General features: G+C 60.4%; 1 protein-coding gene and 1 long non-coding RNA gene across 4 annotated transcripts in view; one reads left to right on the top strand and one right to left on the bottom strand.

The window, feature by feature from the left end:
• LOC136405121 (uncharacterized) overlaps positions 1-5148 on the bottom strand; it is a 249628-nt gene extending 244480 nt beyond the window's left edge. Inside the window, exon 1 of the long non-coding RNA XR_010751468.1 lies at positions 5067-5148. This is a non-coding gene — a long non-coding RNA (uncharacterized lncRNA). The remainder of the gene's footprint in view (positions 1-5066) is intronic.
• HM13 (histocompatibility minor 13) overlaps positions 1-16886 on the top strand; it is a 37694-nt gene that overhangs the window by 9324 nt on the left and 11484 nt on the right. For all 3 annotated transcript variants that reach the window (XR_010751467.1, XM_066384130.1, XM_066384129.1), the window contains exons 3-8: positions 3255-3337; positions 8905-8993; positions 10456-10541; positions 10623-10748; positions 11367-11424; positions 16725-16808. Coding sequence is in view for 2 of the 3 variants with exons in the window: in XM_066384130.1 (XP_066240227.1) it covers positions 3255-3337; positions 8905-8993; positions 10456-10541; positions 10623-10748; positions 11367-11424; positions 16725-16808 (526 nt within the window). In the remaining variant the exon portion in view is untranslated. The remainder of the gene's footprint in view (positions 1-3254; positions 3338-8904; positions 8994-10455; positions 10542-10622; positions 10749-11366; positions 11425-16724; positions 16809-16886) is intronic.

The following is a 16886-nucleotide window of genomic DNA, read 5'->3' as shown; positions in this document are numbered from 1 at the left end:
GTGTCCTTCGCCGTTCGTCCGGTGCATGGTCTCGCCATAGCTGTGACGTGTGGTGTGTTCAGTTCCGTAGCCTTCCCGTTGATGACGTCGTAAGCATTGCCTCGTGTTCCTGCAAACTCACACCTTTTTTTTTACTATAATGTGTCTTATTTTCTATTATAAAAGTAATATAGACAGAAAACTTAAAAGGAGGGGGAAATATCGAGAGGGGAAAACGCAAAGGTGATCCCTTTTGACATCTTGGGCTGTCGCAGGCTTCTAACAAGCATATTTTTAACATAATAGCCATTATAACAGTCGTGTCATGCCGTGTTGTGTTTTGTTTTGTTTTGTTTGTAGTAGTATATGTCACAAGCACCTTTTTCCCCGCCAGTGACTCCCTGGCCAGGTGACTCGGTTGGTTAAAGCATTGTCCCAAAGCACAAAGGTCGTGGCTTTGATCCCTGGTGAGGGCACAACAGGAACAGATCAATGTCTTCTCTCTTTCTCTCTCCCTGTCTCTCCCCTCTTCCTCTCATTCCCTTCCTTCCTCTTTCATTAAAAAAGAGGGAGGGAGAGAGGGAGGGAGGGATTGAGGGAGGGAGGGAGGGAGGGAGGGAGGGAGGGAGGGAGGGAGGGAAGGAAGGAAGGAAGGAAGGAAGGAAGGAAGGAAGGAAGGAAGGAAGGAAAAATTTTTCAAGAACAATCTTTAATTTACATTTTAAAAATACCACATACATGGTTAACTTTTTTTTTTTCAGTCTAGGGGAAAGAGCAAATGAGCTATAATCCTCTCAATACAGTTTCTTATAAATCTTTTCTGTATAGATTTACATTGATGTTAAAATTTTGAAATAAATACTTGTCCCAACCACACAATTTTTACCACGGAGATATTTTGGTATCAAGACAGTTAAAGCTACCTCACTCTTTATTAACAGCCGCTTAGGGCTCTGTTGTACCGGATGCGCCCCGAGGGGCGCTTAGTGCTGTGGCGCTGGGGCATCCCAGCAGCGCGTGTGGGACCGCCTCCGGGCATGGGTCCCGGCCCGCGCACATAGTCACAGGAATGCCTGCAGCAGGTTCACCAGGTCAGACAGCATCTCTGTTTGTAATTTGACAGATAGTGCCACATCCCCTCCAAAGAGACTGTGCCAGTTGACACTCCCACTAACAGTTCCAAGTGGGCTCGCATCCCTGCATTCTCACCTGTATTGGGTAGCGTCCAAATTCTTTTTTCTTACCAGTCTGCAAATGAGTCAAAATCTAATTGCTAACGCCTGCTTCCTGCTCCATCACTCCCGCATTGTGGGATCCAGAACTAGGCCTCTTAATGAGCTCAGTATCCCCCAAGCAGATACACCATGGTGATTACCCTCATCCCCTCACTTTAAAGAGAAGAAGAATCATTCTGATGTTTACTCTTACCAATAAATAAGAGTGAATCAAGTAACATTAGGTATTCCTTGGTTGTTTCTTTTTTCTTTCCCTTCCCTCCCTCCCTCCCTCCCTCCCTCCCTCCCTCCCTTCCTCCCTCCCTGCCTGCCTTCCGTTGAGTTTTTATCAAATGCTCCCCGGCACCCGCCATCAGTCCAGGCCGGGTCCCCCTCCACCCCTGACGCCCCCTCCCTTTCCCTCTGCCAGAGGCACCTGCTCTGGAGATTTGATGTACGTCCTTAGAGGTGCGTCTCCTGGTGAAACCCGGGGCGTTGGTGCGTCTGTGCGTAGTGGGAGGGCTCTAGCTTCCCTCAGCACGTTGCATCGTGAGCACACCTTCTTTCCCTCGTGCTGTTGGTAGCTCTCTGTGGCTCTCTTTGCCCTTCGCCCACTGCCTCTGACTTGGCTTTCTGCAGCGACTCCTTGAGTCTGTTGTGCTAAGTCAGGAGTCCACGTCCTGGCCCTGGCCTCCCGACCTCCGCGTCTCAGTGTCTAGGACTCCTCCCTTCGGCCAGGCTCCCCAGAAAGGAATCTCTGGCAGCAGAGGGTGTGCACGTTCTTGCTTAGGGCGCCGGGCACCTGTCGCTCAGCCTGTCCTCCTGGCAGGCCAGCCCAGCCCGCCGTGTGCCAGGGGAGGCGGCATACCTCTCCCCCGTGTCTCCAGCATGTCCACGTTGACATTTCTGACAGGCAGCCGCCGGACAACACAGCCACCAGCTTCATCCCAGGCTCCAGAAGGACGCTGCCTGGTTGCTCCACAGCAGCTGAGCCACCCGGCCCTTCCCTCCTGTCCTCTCAGAGGGGCGTGGAGTTTGTAACGTTTCTCCAGATCGTGAAATGAATCCCATCTCATCTAAGACCAGTTACTGTGAAGCAGCTCATAAAAATTAAACTTTCTAGCGGCCAACGCAGGGAAAAAGTGAGACATGATTCCTAGTCCACACTGGCTAGCCAACCAGAAGCTCAGTGGTCATCCAGGGGTGTTTCCCAAGGGCCACCCCGAAGGGACGCAGTGAGAGGCCCACTGCGGTATCCCGGGTCAGACACAGCCGCAGGCCCATGTGGACAGGCCTTAAATAGTCACCGAGGCGGATGGGCCGGCACAGTCCCGAGAAGGGCTGGGAAGGCAGGGCCTGTAGCGCCGGGAGAGCACAGAAGAGCCATCGTGGAGTGGGCCCCGGCTCCACCCAGACCCTCCGTGTTAGCCAGCAGCGCCTCCCTCCACCTCGCTGCCCAGCCGGAAACCCCGGGGCCGCGCCCCTGCTCCTTCTCAGCGCACACGGCCAGCCCCTTGGCATGGCCTGCGTCCCCAGTTCCAGAGCAGGTCGGGACTCTGACCACCGCCCATCAACTCCCCCCCTGTCCCGGCCCAGGGCAGCGTCCTGCCTCCGCTGGACTGTGCAGGGCCCGCCTCACGGGCCTGTTTCTACTCTACCCCGTGCGTCCCCAAACTACGGCCCGCGGGCGGCCCTCTGAGGCCATTTATCCGGCCCCTGGCCCCACTTCCGGAAGGGGCACCTCTTTCAGTGAGAGAAGCACTGTATGTGGCGGCCCTCCAACGGTCTGAGGGACAGTGAACTGGCCCCCTGTGTAAAAAGTCTGGGGACCCCTGCCGTAGACCGTCCTCCGCACATGGTCCTTGGGGGTGCCTCTGCTGGCCCTCTCCTTTTCCCCACGGCCACAGAGACTAGCGGCCCCCAGTGCTGTCCGAGATGCTTCCTGACGCAGTCCTTGACTCCAGGGGGGCGCGACCAGCCCCCAGAAGCAAAGCGGGACTGTGGTGTCTGCGTGGCCGCCCACAACCTGACCCTGCGTTTCTCCTTGTGTCTCCGCCTCAGATCTTCTCCCAGGAGTACATCAACCTCTTGCTGTCCATGTACTTCTTCGTGCTGGGGATCCTGGCCCTGTCCCACACCATCAGGTCAGAAGGCATCTCTGCAGCCTTTGAAGCAGCTTGGTCAGGAGCCAGGACAGGGTCCTGGCTGAGAACGTGACCTCTGGCGTCATTCAGAGCCAGGTTTGGATCCTGGCTGTAAGACTGCAGGGGCTTTTCCCCCTCCCCCAGGTTACACCGCGGGGGACCCAGGGCGAGAGCCAGCACCACTCTGGGCCACAGTTTCCTTACAGGGAGGGACGGGCGTGTTGCCTGCTTGTTGGGAAAGTAACATTTGTGAACAGTAATGTGTCACTTGTCACAGGACTGAGCTGAGGGGTGCCAGGGCCCCATCAGGCATTCGCGCCCGCAGTACGGAACCCTACGCAGGCGCCTCGCACGCGGTCTTACTCCGCGAGAGAGGGCAGCGTGGTGAGAAGTCAGGGGTGCAGGCTCTGGGATTTGACTGCCTGGCTTTGACTCCAGACTCTGTCACTTAATAGCCCCGTGACTTTGGGCAAGTTACTTCATTGCTGTGGCTTTAATTTCCTCACCTGAGTGTGGAGGAAAATGCTAGTACCTTTCCTCATCGGTCATGAGAAGAGCTTTTAGCACAGTACCTGGGATGTAACGTGCTCGGTAACTGCTGACCCGTATTGTTGTAACCCGCCAGACACCCTCATAAGGCTAACTTCTGCTTTTGATCCTGTTACATTTGGAAACTGAAGCCCAGAGAGGTAAACCAATTTGCTAAGGTCACACAGCTGATAAGCAGCAGAGCCAAGATTCAAACCCAGGTCTTTGTGGCCCCAGACCTCTTCCCACTGTCACCTGCTCAAATTGCCACATGCTTGTGTCAGGTTAGTGGGGACGAAGAGCCTAAGTCAGTGACCCTCAGGTGGGGCTGCTGTCGGCATTTTGGACATGCCAGTTCTCTGTCATCATCAACACGTGGCATTCCTCGCCCTCTTCCCAAGCAGGAACTGTGTCCTCAGCCCAGCTATGCAGGCCTCCCCGTCTGTGTCCATCTGGCCCCTGGACGTGGTACAGTCCCAAGCTGAGGACCACTGACAGACCATGAGGTGGCCAGCAGACCAGGGAGCATTCCCAAAGGGAAGGAACACGGCTCAGACTCAGCTCGGAGGGGCTGGCAGCCTGGGAGAGACCGGGAGCTGGAGGGTCCGTGCGTGGCGAGGGGCAGTCAGAGCCTCCCATAGCGGTCAGAGGAGTGCAGAGAGAAAGTAGGGTGTGCTCTCAGCGGCACTGAGAGCCAGGGTGAGCTTGGCCTCATCCCTCTGGGCGTGCTGGCGGGCTAGCGTGGTCGTCGGGGCCGTGAGCTCCAGGGGCTGTGAGCTCAAGAGTCCGATGGCCCAGAGCCGCGGCCTCGGCTGCTGCAGTTTGTAGAGGCCGCTCCCGTTCCCCACACCCCCACCTCTCCCCTGTCAGGTGGGGAGCCGCCACACCGCTCCTGGTGAGGCGCAGGGCAGGCCGGGCATGCTACAGACCTGTGACCTGCCCGGGGCACAGTGCCAAGCGCACGTGAATGAGCTGCTGGCCTGGGGTCCCAGCCGGGACTTGACCTCTGGTCTCTGACTCAGTTCAGTGTTGTGTGACTGCGCCTACCTTCCTTTGCCCACAAAGTTCTGGTCTGGCCACCTTGGGAGAACCCTAGTCCAGCCCCCGTCCTACAAAATCAAGCACAGCTCTGTGATTTGGCCTTAGCAAGGCAGTGCCTGACCCTTCGCCCTTCCTCCGAGCCAGACCTCTCCTGCCTGACCTGTGGTGGCGCAGTGGATAAAGCGCCGACCTGGAATGCTTAGGTCACCGGTTCGAAACACCGGGCTTGCCCAGTCAAGGCATACACGAAAAGCAACTACTACGAGTTGATGCTGCCTGCTCCTCCCCCATCCCCTTTCTCTCTCTCCTCTCAAACAGGGACCCAGGGTGGGGTGGGGTCCAGGAAGTCACTTCCAGCCCTGGGACCCATCCTTGCCCATCTTGATTAGTATCTCCCCCCACCCCACCCCCCACTGCCATCCCACCCAGCATCTGTGAGAGGCTTGAGACCCCACCCCTCCCCACAGCCCAGCCACCATCACAGAGAGAGAACCAGTGTGTATCTGATAGCCGCTGTAGGTCACGTGCTGGGGCAACGCGTATTCCATGATTATCTCCACAGCCCAGCCAGAGGGCCCCCCCAGCCAGAGGGCCCCCCCAGCCAGAGGGCCCCCCCAGCCAGAGAGCCCCCCCAGCCAGAGGGCCCTCCCCAGCCAGAGGGCCCCCCCAGCCAGAGAGTCCCCCCAGCCAGAGGGCCCCCCCCAGCCAGAGAGCCCCCCCCAGCCAGAGAGCCCCCCCAGCCAGAAGGCCCCCCCCAGCCAGAGAGCCCCCCGGCCAACTGCCCAAGCGGAGTATTTTGAACCTGGATCGTTTTGACACCAAAGACATTCTTCTCATTTAGAACAATAACCGAAGAATATTGTCCCAAATCTGTCGTGGGTTAGCTAAGAAACAGTTGTCTGTCTGCCTTTTAACGAACTTGTCGTTTTTACTGATAGACGTTATCAACAGCAAATAGAACCGGCAGCAACTAAAACTGCACATGGTAGGGTTTGTAAGGGACTGAAAACCATCAGAAGAATCATTTTCTTGATAAAGTTCAGAGCGCAGAATTTGACCCGGGAAGATGAGAGTTTGTAAGAATGGTGGAGAGCCATGGGCAGAAGAGGTAGGTGCTCCTGTCCAGGGTCACAGCTGTCCTCCGAGAACTATGGGATGGACCAGACACAGGTGAACGAAGGTGTTAGTGTAAAATTAACATGAAAAGAACTGAATTGGCTGAGTATTATTTTAGGGTGTTTTTGTTTTAAAATTTTAACTTAATCATGCTATTTAGAGAGTTGTTTCGAGAATTAAATTTACTTTCATGCTTTCTTAAAGAAAGTCCACAGTGTTGTCAGAATTCTGGCGAGCTTAGAGTCAACCCTTCCTGGGATCCAACAGGTCTGAGGGTTTGATGCAGGGAAACTGAGGCTCAGAGGCCGACCGGGGTCTACAGCTGGTAGGGGAGTACGGTTTTGAGCCCAGCTCTGTCTGACTCTGAGCAGCGTTCTTTCCGGTTTGGGCAGAAGTGAGGGGGAAGGGGGGGCACCCTCTCCCTGCGGGAGGGGCCTGAGGTCTCCTGAGGAACGGCGAGGCAGGGCCGCTGAAAGGAGGACCTGGGGGGGCACCCTCTCCCTGCGGGGGGGGCGAGGCAGGGCCGCTGAAAGGAAGACCCGACCCACCTTCATCAGCCCCCAGGCTTTCAGGGTTCCTTCCTGCCCTGCCACCCCCTGGCCCACTGCAGACCAGGACTTGAGCCCCTGCCGGCAGCCTTTCTGCAGAGAAACTTCAGCACATTTTTTTTTTCCAAGTTGAGAGGAGGGGAGATAGACAGGCTCCTGCATATGCCTCAACTGGGATCCACCTGGCATGCTCCATCTGGAGCCAATGCTTTGCCCATCTGAGGCCATGCTCGCAACAGAGCTATTTTTAGCACCTGAAATGGAGGCTCCATGGAGCCATCCTCAGCTCCTGGGGCTGATGCGCTTGAACCAGTTGAGCCATGACTGCGGGAGGAGAAGGGGTGGAGGCATGGAGAAGCCGGTGGTTGTTTCTCCTATGTGTCCTGACCAGGAATCAAACCCAGGACATCCGCACGCCAGGCTTATGCTCTACCACTGAGCAAACTGGCCAGGGCTCAGCACATGAGCCTTTTATCACCTATGAGCTCACACCCCCCGAAAGCCAGAATTGCCACTCTGGGAAGAGGAGGCTGTATCACCAGCTGTCCTGACCTGTGCCTTCCACCCCTAGGCGAGAGGGCAGCAGGATGTGGTTTTCAGCAGGAAGCAGTGACCTTTAAGTCTGCATTTGGAGGCATTTAAGCAAGAATTTGCCAGGGCCTGGCGTGGGTGGGGCACAGGTGATGAGACAGGACCCCCGCCCTTGAGGGGGTTCTCTCAGACTCACACCAGCCTGGTTGATTGACTCTTGCCCTGCGGTTTCCAGCAGCCCCTCTCTTCTTGAGATAACAGAGGTACCAGTGTAGACTTCCTGCTTGAAGCGGAAACTACAGTTAAGCTCGCAGACTGCCAAGCATCCATCTAATCCTCCTAATACGAGGAGGAAGACACTGGTAGTATGCCGAGTGAGGAAGAGTTTGCCTGGGGCAGTTAAGTCACTTCCCCAAGGTCACACAGCTCACAAGTGGCAGAGCTGGGATTTGAACCCAGGAAGTCTGCCTCCAGAGTCCATGTTCTTAGTCTCTGCACCCTGCTAGCCAAGAAGCATCAAGCTTCTGAGGAAGAGGCCAGACCGGAGTGAGGGCTCAGGTTGCCCCTTAGGCTGTCTCTCTGGTATTCATCAAACTTCAGACTTCCCCAAAGTATTCAGCAAACTGAGCAGAAAGCCACTGCTTCCTCCCCCAGGTCCCACCTCCCCTGAGCCAGGCCTGCCCGCTCCCGTCCTTGGGCCCGGCCACGTCCCTGTGCACAGCCGCCTGGGAGGGGATGGCTGTTTGACAAGTGGGGAAACTGAGCCCAGAAATGCTTCTTAACACCACCTCTTTCTCCAAGCCCCGGGGTCTTAGAAAGAGGGCTCCCTTCTCCCTGCCTTTCCCACTGTGCCATGGTGACCCTGTGTCCCTCCTCCGTTCACCTGCCATTGGGGACACAGTTCTGGGCTTGCCCACCTCGAGCCAGTCTGTCTGGCATTGCCAGATGCTTCCAAGCTCAGTGATGAGGGATGCTCACAGTTCTTACGTCCCTGCTGTGGGTCCCGTGCTGGCTGGCTTCCCCCCTGCCCTCTCTCCTACCTTCAGAGCAACACCTGAGACAGGTGGTCGCGCCCCCAGCCCCCACGGAGAGCTGAGGAGACAGGCTGCTCCAGCGGCTCACCCAGGGCCACACAGCTGGTGTGTGGCAGGTCGGGTTTCCGGGCCAGGCCACCCAGGCTTGTGGCCACTCCACATCCTGCCTGCCCAGGACCAGGCTGGGCCGAGGCCTGACGTGCTGGTCTTGCTCTGTAGGTGATCCCAGCCTGGCCGGAAGCAAGAGTGTGCTGGGTGATGGGAGAGGAGGCCGGGCCCATCCTGGAGGGAAGGGTGTTTCCACCCTCAGGGCTGACTCATCTGGTTGATCAAGCCCAACAAGGTCAAGTTCGTGGAAGTCTCAGGCCTCACAAGTCAAGGGAGCGAGGTGACCCTAAGGTCATCTAACTTACCAGGTCGGGAAGGGAGCCCAGGAATGTGTTCTTGACAAGAGACTCCTGATGCAGACGGTGCGTGGACCAGACTTTGAAATCCTTCTCTCTCAAAAAACCCCCTGCGTTTTACCTGAAAGCCTGCCTCTGTGTTTGGGTGATAACCAAGAGTATGGAAGCACTAGAGTCCAGAACCCAACGTTCGCGTCTCGGCTCAGACTCTGACGCCCTCTGTGAGCCTGGGCAGTCACTTACCCTCTGACGGCCTCTTGTTTCCAAATGTGTGAAATGGGCACCATAGCGCCTGCCTGTCAGGACCGTGAGGGAAGGGCTCGTTGGGGCCTCGGTTTGCCAACACGCCTTGTCTTTCCTTCCAGCCCCTTCATGAATAGGTTCTTCCCTGCCAACTTCCCAAATCGGCAGTACCAGCTGCTCTTCACGCAGGGCTCTGGCGAGAGCAAGGAAGGTCAGTGCCGCTCGCCTTCCCCGCTGGGGTGCCCTCTCCTCTCCCCTCTGTCTGTCTCTTGTTGGGGCTCTGGGGTCACGCTGCCCGGGTCACATCCCAGCTCTGCCACTGCCTGCACGGGGACTCGAGCCGGCACCTCATCTGTAAAGTAAAGATGGTGGTCTGTTACCTCCCCGGCAGGCGTGTTGTCAGGACGGGCGGACGATGCGTGGAGAGCGTCGGGCACACTGCCGGGATGTAGGGAGCGCTCGGTAGAAGCTGACCCACAGCTGTTCCTGTCGTGCAGCGTGTAGTGTGACTACTGTCCTCCCTAAGATCGGGAAGGGGGTTCTGTGGCTTTTTCAGAAGTGAACAGGGAACTGGGGAGAGCCCGGGCTTGGGGGTTAGTTCGGGTGTGGGTTCAAGTGCTGTCACAGAATATTCAAGGGCTTGATCAAATGCAAGGTCTGCCCTGCGAAGTCGGAGCTTGTGAACGCGCGGTCTCGTGCTGGGCCCCCTGCTCCTTGTCCTAAACGGCAGGGTCTTACGTGATTCTCTGTGCATCTCTATGTATTGTGCCCGATACATGTTGAATTGAAAAGAAAAAAGGCTCAGCTTGCACCACGGAGTCCTTGGCCCCAGGCTCCGTCTGCCTCGCTCAGTGGCCTCTGGGTCTGGGATGGTGACCGTCACTCCCCAGTCCCCCCTGACGGGAGGAGAGGCCACCCTGTCATGGCCCCATTTAGGAGCAGGGGAAGCTGTAAAGTGTGGCGGTGAGCTAGTCGGCCTCGTGTTCAGATAGAAGCCATCGGGGTGCGGTTGGCACTGGCACAGAGGGAAGAGCAGGCATTGGGGCCGAGCAGCGGGCAGCTGCTCTGGAATTGGAACGGCGGCCCCCGACCGTGCTCTGTGGCCCTGGCCCAGCTCCGCCCTCCCGGGCTGCCCTGTTAGGACACTGGGGAGCGGTAGAGGCTGGTCCGGGCACTGCCCCCCGCTGCTTCTCCCGCCCTCTCTTACCTCCCTCCCTCCGCTAGTGGCCTAGGGCTGCCAGCAGCCTTCTTGGTCCCTTTGGTGGCAGATTAGAAAGTTTCTGGAAGAGCTAGTCTTGCTGAAGACCTGGGCCCGGGCAGGTGGCATTGACTGAGCGCCCCCTGTGTGCCAGGCACTGTGTGGGCGCTTCCTAAGGACGCTCTCACTTGCTCCCCATAGCAGCCTGTCGGGGAGGTGGCATGACCGTCATTTTACAGATAAGGACACTGAAGCTCAGAAAGGGGCCTGCCTCCTCCAGGGCCTCCCACCCACAAGCGCAGAACCTCTGCTCCCAGCCACCTCCCGCCAGCCGCCCCGGCCCCAGGCCCCTGTTCTCTCCGAGCCTCCGAGCCTCTGACAGTGCCCACAGCCGTGCCCTCCTCCGTCCAGGGGCTGGCAGGTGGGAGGGGCAGCCCCGCCCCCGGGAGTGGGCTTACCCGGCCTCTCTGCCCAGAGATCATCAATTACGAGTTTGACGCCAAGGACCTGGTGTGCCTGGCCCTGAGCAGCGTGGTTGGCGTCTGGTACCTGCTGAGGAAGGTGAGCGGCCGGGCTCTGGGCTGAGGCTCGTGGAGGGCGGGCCGGGGGCTCAGCAAGCGAGTCTCGCTCCCCTCCCTCCAGCACTGGATCGCCAACAACCTCTTCGGCCTGGCCTTCTCCCTTAACGGGGTGGAGCTCTTGCACCTGAACAACGTCAGCACGGGCTGCATCCTGCTGGGCGGCCTCTTCATCTACGATATCTTCTGGGTGAGTCTTCCTGCTCCTTTCTCCAGCCCAGGAAACAGTCTTGTGGGGGCGGCAGCCGCGGGCTGGACGTCAAGGCCCCAGAGCAGGGCCTCCCTGGGCTCAGCTGTCCACATCCATGACGTGGAGGAGAGCAGGTCCCCCACAGGCTGGGAGCCCACCCTGGACACGGCGGCCCCAGCAGCACTGGCTAATGCTGACGGTGGGCCTGGCGCGGGCCCTGGGTGACAGGTTGCTGCTGACCGCCACACTCACCCCAAGAGGCCTCACTCGGATCGCAGCCCCCTGGGACAGGTGCCCTTCCTCCAGCTGGAGGCAGCCTCCTCGCCCTGTATGTAGGTGGCACTGGAGGGCCACCCACTGGAGAGGCAGAGCCCTGGACACAGGACGCCTGGTTGGGGCCGTCAGAGGCCCTTTCCTGACTCCTGAATGGCTCCAATTTGTGGCCCAGAACCGGGAGCCTGTGCATTGTCCCTATAACCGTACTGGTGGCCACCTCCTCGCAGCCCACGCCTGCTCTGGGGCCTCCCAGCCGCCTGCAGGTCCCCAGCAGGATGTCGAGGAGCTGGGGTCAGCCGTTCTGTCCCGCTGGCCCTGCCTTCCAGACTCTTCTCCTTCTAGGTGTTTGGCACCAACGTGATGGTGACAGTGGCCAGGTCCTTTGAGGCACCAATAAAATGTAAGTGACCGCCTCACACACGGAGTTCCCTCTGCCCCCAGCCCAGTGCCCTTCCCCTTGAAGCCCCTGTTTTGGTCCTATCTGCTCCCTACCTGCTCCTTGTCCCTTACCTGGCTGTGTCCACGCCCAGCCCCCCTCCGCCCAAGCCCTGCCCTCTGGCCACCTGGTCACAGTGTGTGTGCTGTGGGGTGAGCCGGAACATCAGCGAGCGTGAGGGGGTCTGACACCTGCGGGCACGCGGAGAGGAGGCCTGCAGCTCCCCTCGCTGGGGCACTCTCTGTCCCACGTGGTCACACCACCCTGGTCGTGCTTTTCGGGGAACCCTTTGTTTATAACCATGAGAAACCCAGCTGCTGGCATCTTAGACAACATAGGATGTTGTTAATGCACATGGTAGCAAGCCCAGTGTCGCAGGGATGCGTTAATGACCTCGGCGGAGTCACCAAGGACCCAGGTGACTTCACTCCTCCCACCCACCATTGTCAGCACGCCCTCCTGTCCCTTGCGCACCCTTCCACGGCCCGAGGTGGCCGCCGCAGGCCCCAGTGCTGTTTCCTCACACAGCCGTGAGCAGAGGCCAAAGGGAGGAACTGTGTCTCTCTTTCATCAAAGAGGAATCTTTTTCCCCAAGCCCCCCGCAGCCTCCCTTATGTGTCACTGGCCAGAGTTGGGTCACAGGTCCAAACCCAAACCAATTCTCATCAAGGGTGATGGCCAAACGCATGATCAGATTAGAATTTAAGCCTTAAAATACTCAAGAGTCACCTCCTGGGATCAGGGGACCCAAATCGGAGGCTACTGGATGCCCAGGCCTGAGGGGGGGACAGGAAGAAGCAGGGGTCCTGTCGGGAAGGGGAGCAGTGAGGGACCCCCTGGAAACAGCTCAGAGCAGTCAGAACGAAGTCAGCCTCGGAGAGTCCACATCCCTGCTGCACTGCTGCAAATAGTGCTTCCCCGGGGCTGAGGGGCTGAGAGAGTCCACAACCAGCTCCCTCTCCAGCCCTGTGCACTGCTGCAGACAGGGCTTCCCCGGGGCTGAGGGGCTGAGAGAGTCCAACCAGCTCCCCCTCCAGCCCTGTGCACTGCTGCAGACAGGGCTTCCCCGGGGCTGAGGGGCTGAGAGAGTCCAACCAGCTCCCTCTCCAGCCCTGTGCACTGCTGCAGACAGGGCTTCCCCGGGGCTGAGGGGCTGAGAGAGTCCAACCAGCTCCCCCTCCAGCCCTGTGCACTGCTGCAGACAGGGCTTCCCCGGGGCTGAGGGGCTGACAGAGTCCACAACCAGCTCCCCCTCCAGCCCTGTGCACTGCTGCAGACAGGGCTTCCCCGGGGCTGAGGGGCTGAGAGAGTCCACAACCAGCTCCCTCTCCAGCCCTGTGCACTGCTGCAGACAGGGCTTCCCCGGGGCTGAGGGGCTGAGAGAGTCCACAACCAGCCCCCCCAGCCCTGTGCACTGCTGCAGACAGGGCTTCCCCGGGGCTGAGGGGCTGAGGGGCTGAGAGAGTCCACAACCAGCTCCCTACAGCCCTGTGCACTGCTGCAGACAGGGCTTCCCCGGGGCTGCAGACAGGGCTTCCCCGGGGCTGCAGACAGGGCTTCCCCGGGGCTGCAGACAGGGCTTCCCCCGGGCTGAGGGGCTGAGAGAGTCCAACCAGCTCCCTCTCCAGCCCTGTGCACTGCTGCAGACAGGGCTTCCCCGGGGCTGAGGGGCTGAGAGAGTCCACAACCAGCCCCCCCTCCAGCCCTGTGCACTGCTGCAGACAGGGCTTCCCCGGGGCTGAGGGGCTGAGAGAGTCCAACCAGCTCCCTCTCCAGCCCTGTGCACTGCTGCAGACAGGGCTTCCCCGGGGCTGCAGACAGGGCTTCCCCGGGGCTGAGGGGCTGAGAGAGTCCACAACCAGCTCCCTACAGCCCTGTGCACTGCTGCAGACAGGGCTTCCCCGGGGCTGAGGGGCTGAGGGGCTGAGAGAGTCCACAACCAGCTCCCTACAGCCCTGTGCACTGCTGCAGACAGGGCTTCCCCGGGGCTGAGGGGCTGAGAGAGTCCACAACCAGCTCCCCCTCCAGCCCTGTGCACTGCTGCAGACAGGGCTTCCCCGGGGCTGAGGGGCTGAGAGAGTCCAACCAGCTCCCCCTCCAGCCCTGTGCACTGCTGCAGACAGGGCTTCCCCGGGGCTGAGGGGCTGACAGAGTCCACAACCAGCTCCCCCTCCAGCCCTGTGCACTGCTGCAGACAGGGCTTCCCCGGGGCTGAGGGGCTGAGAGAGTCCAACCAGCTCCCTCTCCAGCCCTGTGCACTGCTGCAGACAGGGCTTCCCCGGGGCTGCAGACAGGGCTGAGGGGCTGTGAGAGTCCACAACCAGCTCCCCCTCCAGCCCTGTGCACTGCTGCAGACAGGGCTTCCCCGGGGCTGAGGGGCTGAGAGAGTCCACAACCAGCTCCCTCTCCAGCCCTGTGCACTGCTGCAGACAGGGCTTCCCCGGGGCTGAGGGGCTGAGGGGCTGAGAGAGTCCACAACCAGCTCCCTACAGCCCTGTGCACTGCTGCAGACAGGGCTTCCCCGGGGCTGAGGGGCTGACAGAGTCCACAACCAGCTCCCTCTCCAGCCCTGTGCACTGCTGCAGACAGGGCTTCCCCGGGGCTGAGGGGCTGAGAGAGTCCACAACCAGCTCCCCCTCCAGCCCTGTGCACTGCTGCAGACAGGGCTTCCCCGGGGCTGAGGGGCTGAGAGAGTCCACAACCAGCTCCCTCTCCAGCCCTGTGCACTGCTGCAGACAGGGCTTCCCCGGGGCTGAGGGGCTGAGAGAGTCCAACCAGCTCCCTCTCCAGCCCTGTGCACAGCTGCAGACAGGGCTTCCCCGGGGCTGAGGGGCTGAGAGAGTCCAACCAGCTCCCCCTCCAGCCCTGTGCACTGCTGCAGACAGGGCTTCCCCGGGGCTGAGGGGCTGAGAGAGTCCAACCAGCTCCCTCTCCAGCCCTGTGCACTGCTGCAGACAGGGCTTCCCCGGGGCTGAGGGGCTGAGAGAGTCCAACCAGCTCCCTCTCCAGCCCTGTGCACTGCTGCAGACAGGGCTTCCCCGGGGCTGAGGGGCTGAGAGAGTCCAACCAGCTCCCTCTCCAGCCCTGTGCACTGCTGCAGACAGGGCTTCCCCGGGGCTGAGGGGCTGAGAGAGTCCAACCAGCTCCCCCTCCAGCCCTGTGCACTGCTGCAGACAGGGCTTCCCCGGGGCTGAGGGGCTGAGAGAGTCCAACCAGCTCCCTCTCCAGCCCTGTGCACTGCTGCAGACAGGGCTTCCCCGGGGCTGAGGGGCTGAGAGAGTCCAACCAGCTCCCTCTCCAGCCCTGTGCACTGCTGCAGACAGGGCTTCCCCGGGGCTGCAGACAGGGCTGAGGGGCTGTGAGAGTCCACAACCAGCTCCCCCTCCAGCCCTGTGCACTGCTGCAGACAGGGCTTCCCCGGGGCTGAGGGGCTGAGGGGCTGAGAGAGTCCACAACCAGCTCCCTACAGCCCTGTGCACTGCTGCAGACAGGGCTTCCCCGGGGCTGAGGGGCTGAGGGGCTGAGAGAGTCCAACCAGCTCCCTCTCCAGCCCTGTGCACTGCTGCAGACAGGGCTTCCCCGGGGCTGAGGGGCTGAGAGAGTCCAACCAGCTCCCCCTCCAGCCCTGTGCACTGCTGCAGACAGGGCTTCCCCGGGGCTGAGGGGCTGAGAGAGTCCAACCAGCTCCCTCTCCAGCCCTGTGCACTGCTGCAGACAGGGCTTCCCCGGGGCTGAGGGGCTGAGAGAGTCCAACCAGCTCCCTCTCCAGCCCTGTGCACTGCTGCAGACAGGGCTTCCCCGGGGCTGAGGGGCTGACAGAGTCCACAACCAGCTCCCCCTCCAGCCCTGTGCACTGCTGCAGACAGGGCTTCCCCGGGGCTGCAGACAGGGCTTCCCCGGGGCTGCAGACAGGGCTTCCCCGGGGCTGAGGGGCTGGAGGGGCTGTGGCCGCACCCTGTTCTCGGGGCTGTGACCAGCCCAGCGATCTCAGAGGAGAATGAGTCTCTCCCAGTGTTGGCTTAGTAAGTGCGCAGGGCCTGCCCCGGCCCGTGAACCGGCCCACGGCGGGAGGAGGAAGGTCGGGAGGGACAGGCCTGGGTCGCTGTCTCCCCTGCGCCTGGAGGAACAGCACTTGAGCCAGAAGCCCCCCAAAACCAAGGGTACCTGGTGAGGACAGGTCACCAGAGCGAGAGCCCAGAAGCTGGGCAAGCCAGAGCTGTCACTCCCCCCGTGCTCTGATGGGGCCGCCAAGGCGGCAGGAGAAGCACTGCTGGCTCGCGAAGGACTGAGCGGGCGCACAGGGGCAGCGTGGGCGTGAGAACGGGGGCAGGGCCTGCACGGAGGGCCCTGCGAGCAGAGACGCGGGGGGCAGTGTGGCTGAGTGTAGGGGAGCCGCAGGCAATAGGCCAGAGCTGGGGACCGACCCCCCGGAGCAGCGAGGCGGTCGGGAAGCCGGGGGCCAGGATGGCCCTGCGTGTCGTGGCCTGCCGGCCCACTTGGCCCGTCACCTGCAAAGGCTGTCTGCCCAAAAGCGGGTCTGGGTAAGGGAGGCAGGAGACAGCAGCTAGCACCGTGCCAATCACCTCATTCTCTCCACAACCCTGTCGGCTCAGATCTAGTGTTACACCCATTTCACAGGTGGGAAAACTAAGGCACGGAGCTGCTAGGTCACCTGTGCAAAGGCATTCTGACTCTGGAGCCCTCACCTAACTGCTCGTTGGCTCCCAAGGCCCTGAGGGTGAAATCCAGTTATAGCCACCTCTACCCTTTACTGGACACAGGGGGGCATTCCTTTCCATCTGTGCCCGTTCACCCAGCAGGGTTTCTGAGAGGCCTGAAGCAGGGAATCTGGAGGCATGCGGCCCCTTCTCCCTCCTCAGGGACAGAGAGAGCCGATGGCCCTGGCCCCGCCCTAGGACAGAAGCCCTGTCTGTCCACCCCCTGCTGCAGTGAGATGGGAAGCTGTTAGATGGCAGCTCTGTGGGCCCTTCTGTCCCTTTCATCCCCCTGGTTTTAGCGTCCATCTCGTCTAACCGCAGGGCCCCGTGGCTGTAGAGCTCGCTCGATAAAGGCATTAGGCCTGAGACTGGAGGACCCGAGCGTAGGTCCTGCTCTGGCCAGCTGTGGTTTCAGAGGGAGACATTGTCCTTCGGCTCAGCGTCCTCTCCTCCTTGTCCCTGTCCCCCCACTGAGAGCTGCAGGGGTGTGAGTGTCCCTGATGGAGGTGGGGGCCGCCAGCTCCTCACCTCCCTGCACCCCTGCAGTGGTGTTTCCTCAGGACCTGCTGGAGAAGGGCCTCGAGGCGGACAACTTTGCCATGCTGGGACTCGGTGACATCGTCATTCCAGGTGACTGGCTGGGGTTGGGGCGTCGCCCTGCTGAGACAGCCTTACCCAGTGGGGAGGGGAGGAGAAAGGTGATCCCAC

The sequence above is a fragment of the Saccopteryx leptura genome, chromosome 5, assembly GCF_036850995.1.
Source record: "Saccopteryx leptura isolate mSacLep1 chromosome 5, mSacLep1_pri_phased_curated, whole genome shotgun sequence".
Classification (NCBI taxonomy): Eukaryota; Metazoa; Chordata; class Mammalia; order Chiroptera; family Emballonuridae; genus Saccopteryx; species Saccopteryx leptura.
The sequence above is the reverse complement of the archived record's forward strand: the minus strand, read 5'-3'. Positions and strand labels throughout refer to the sequence as shown.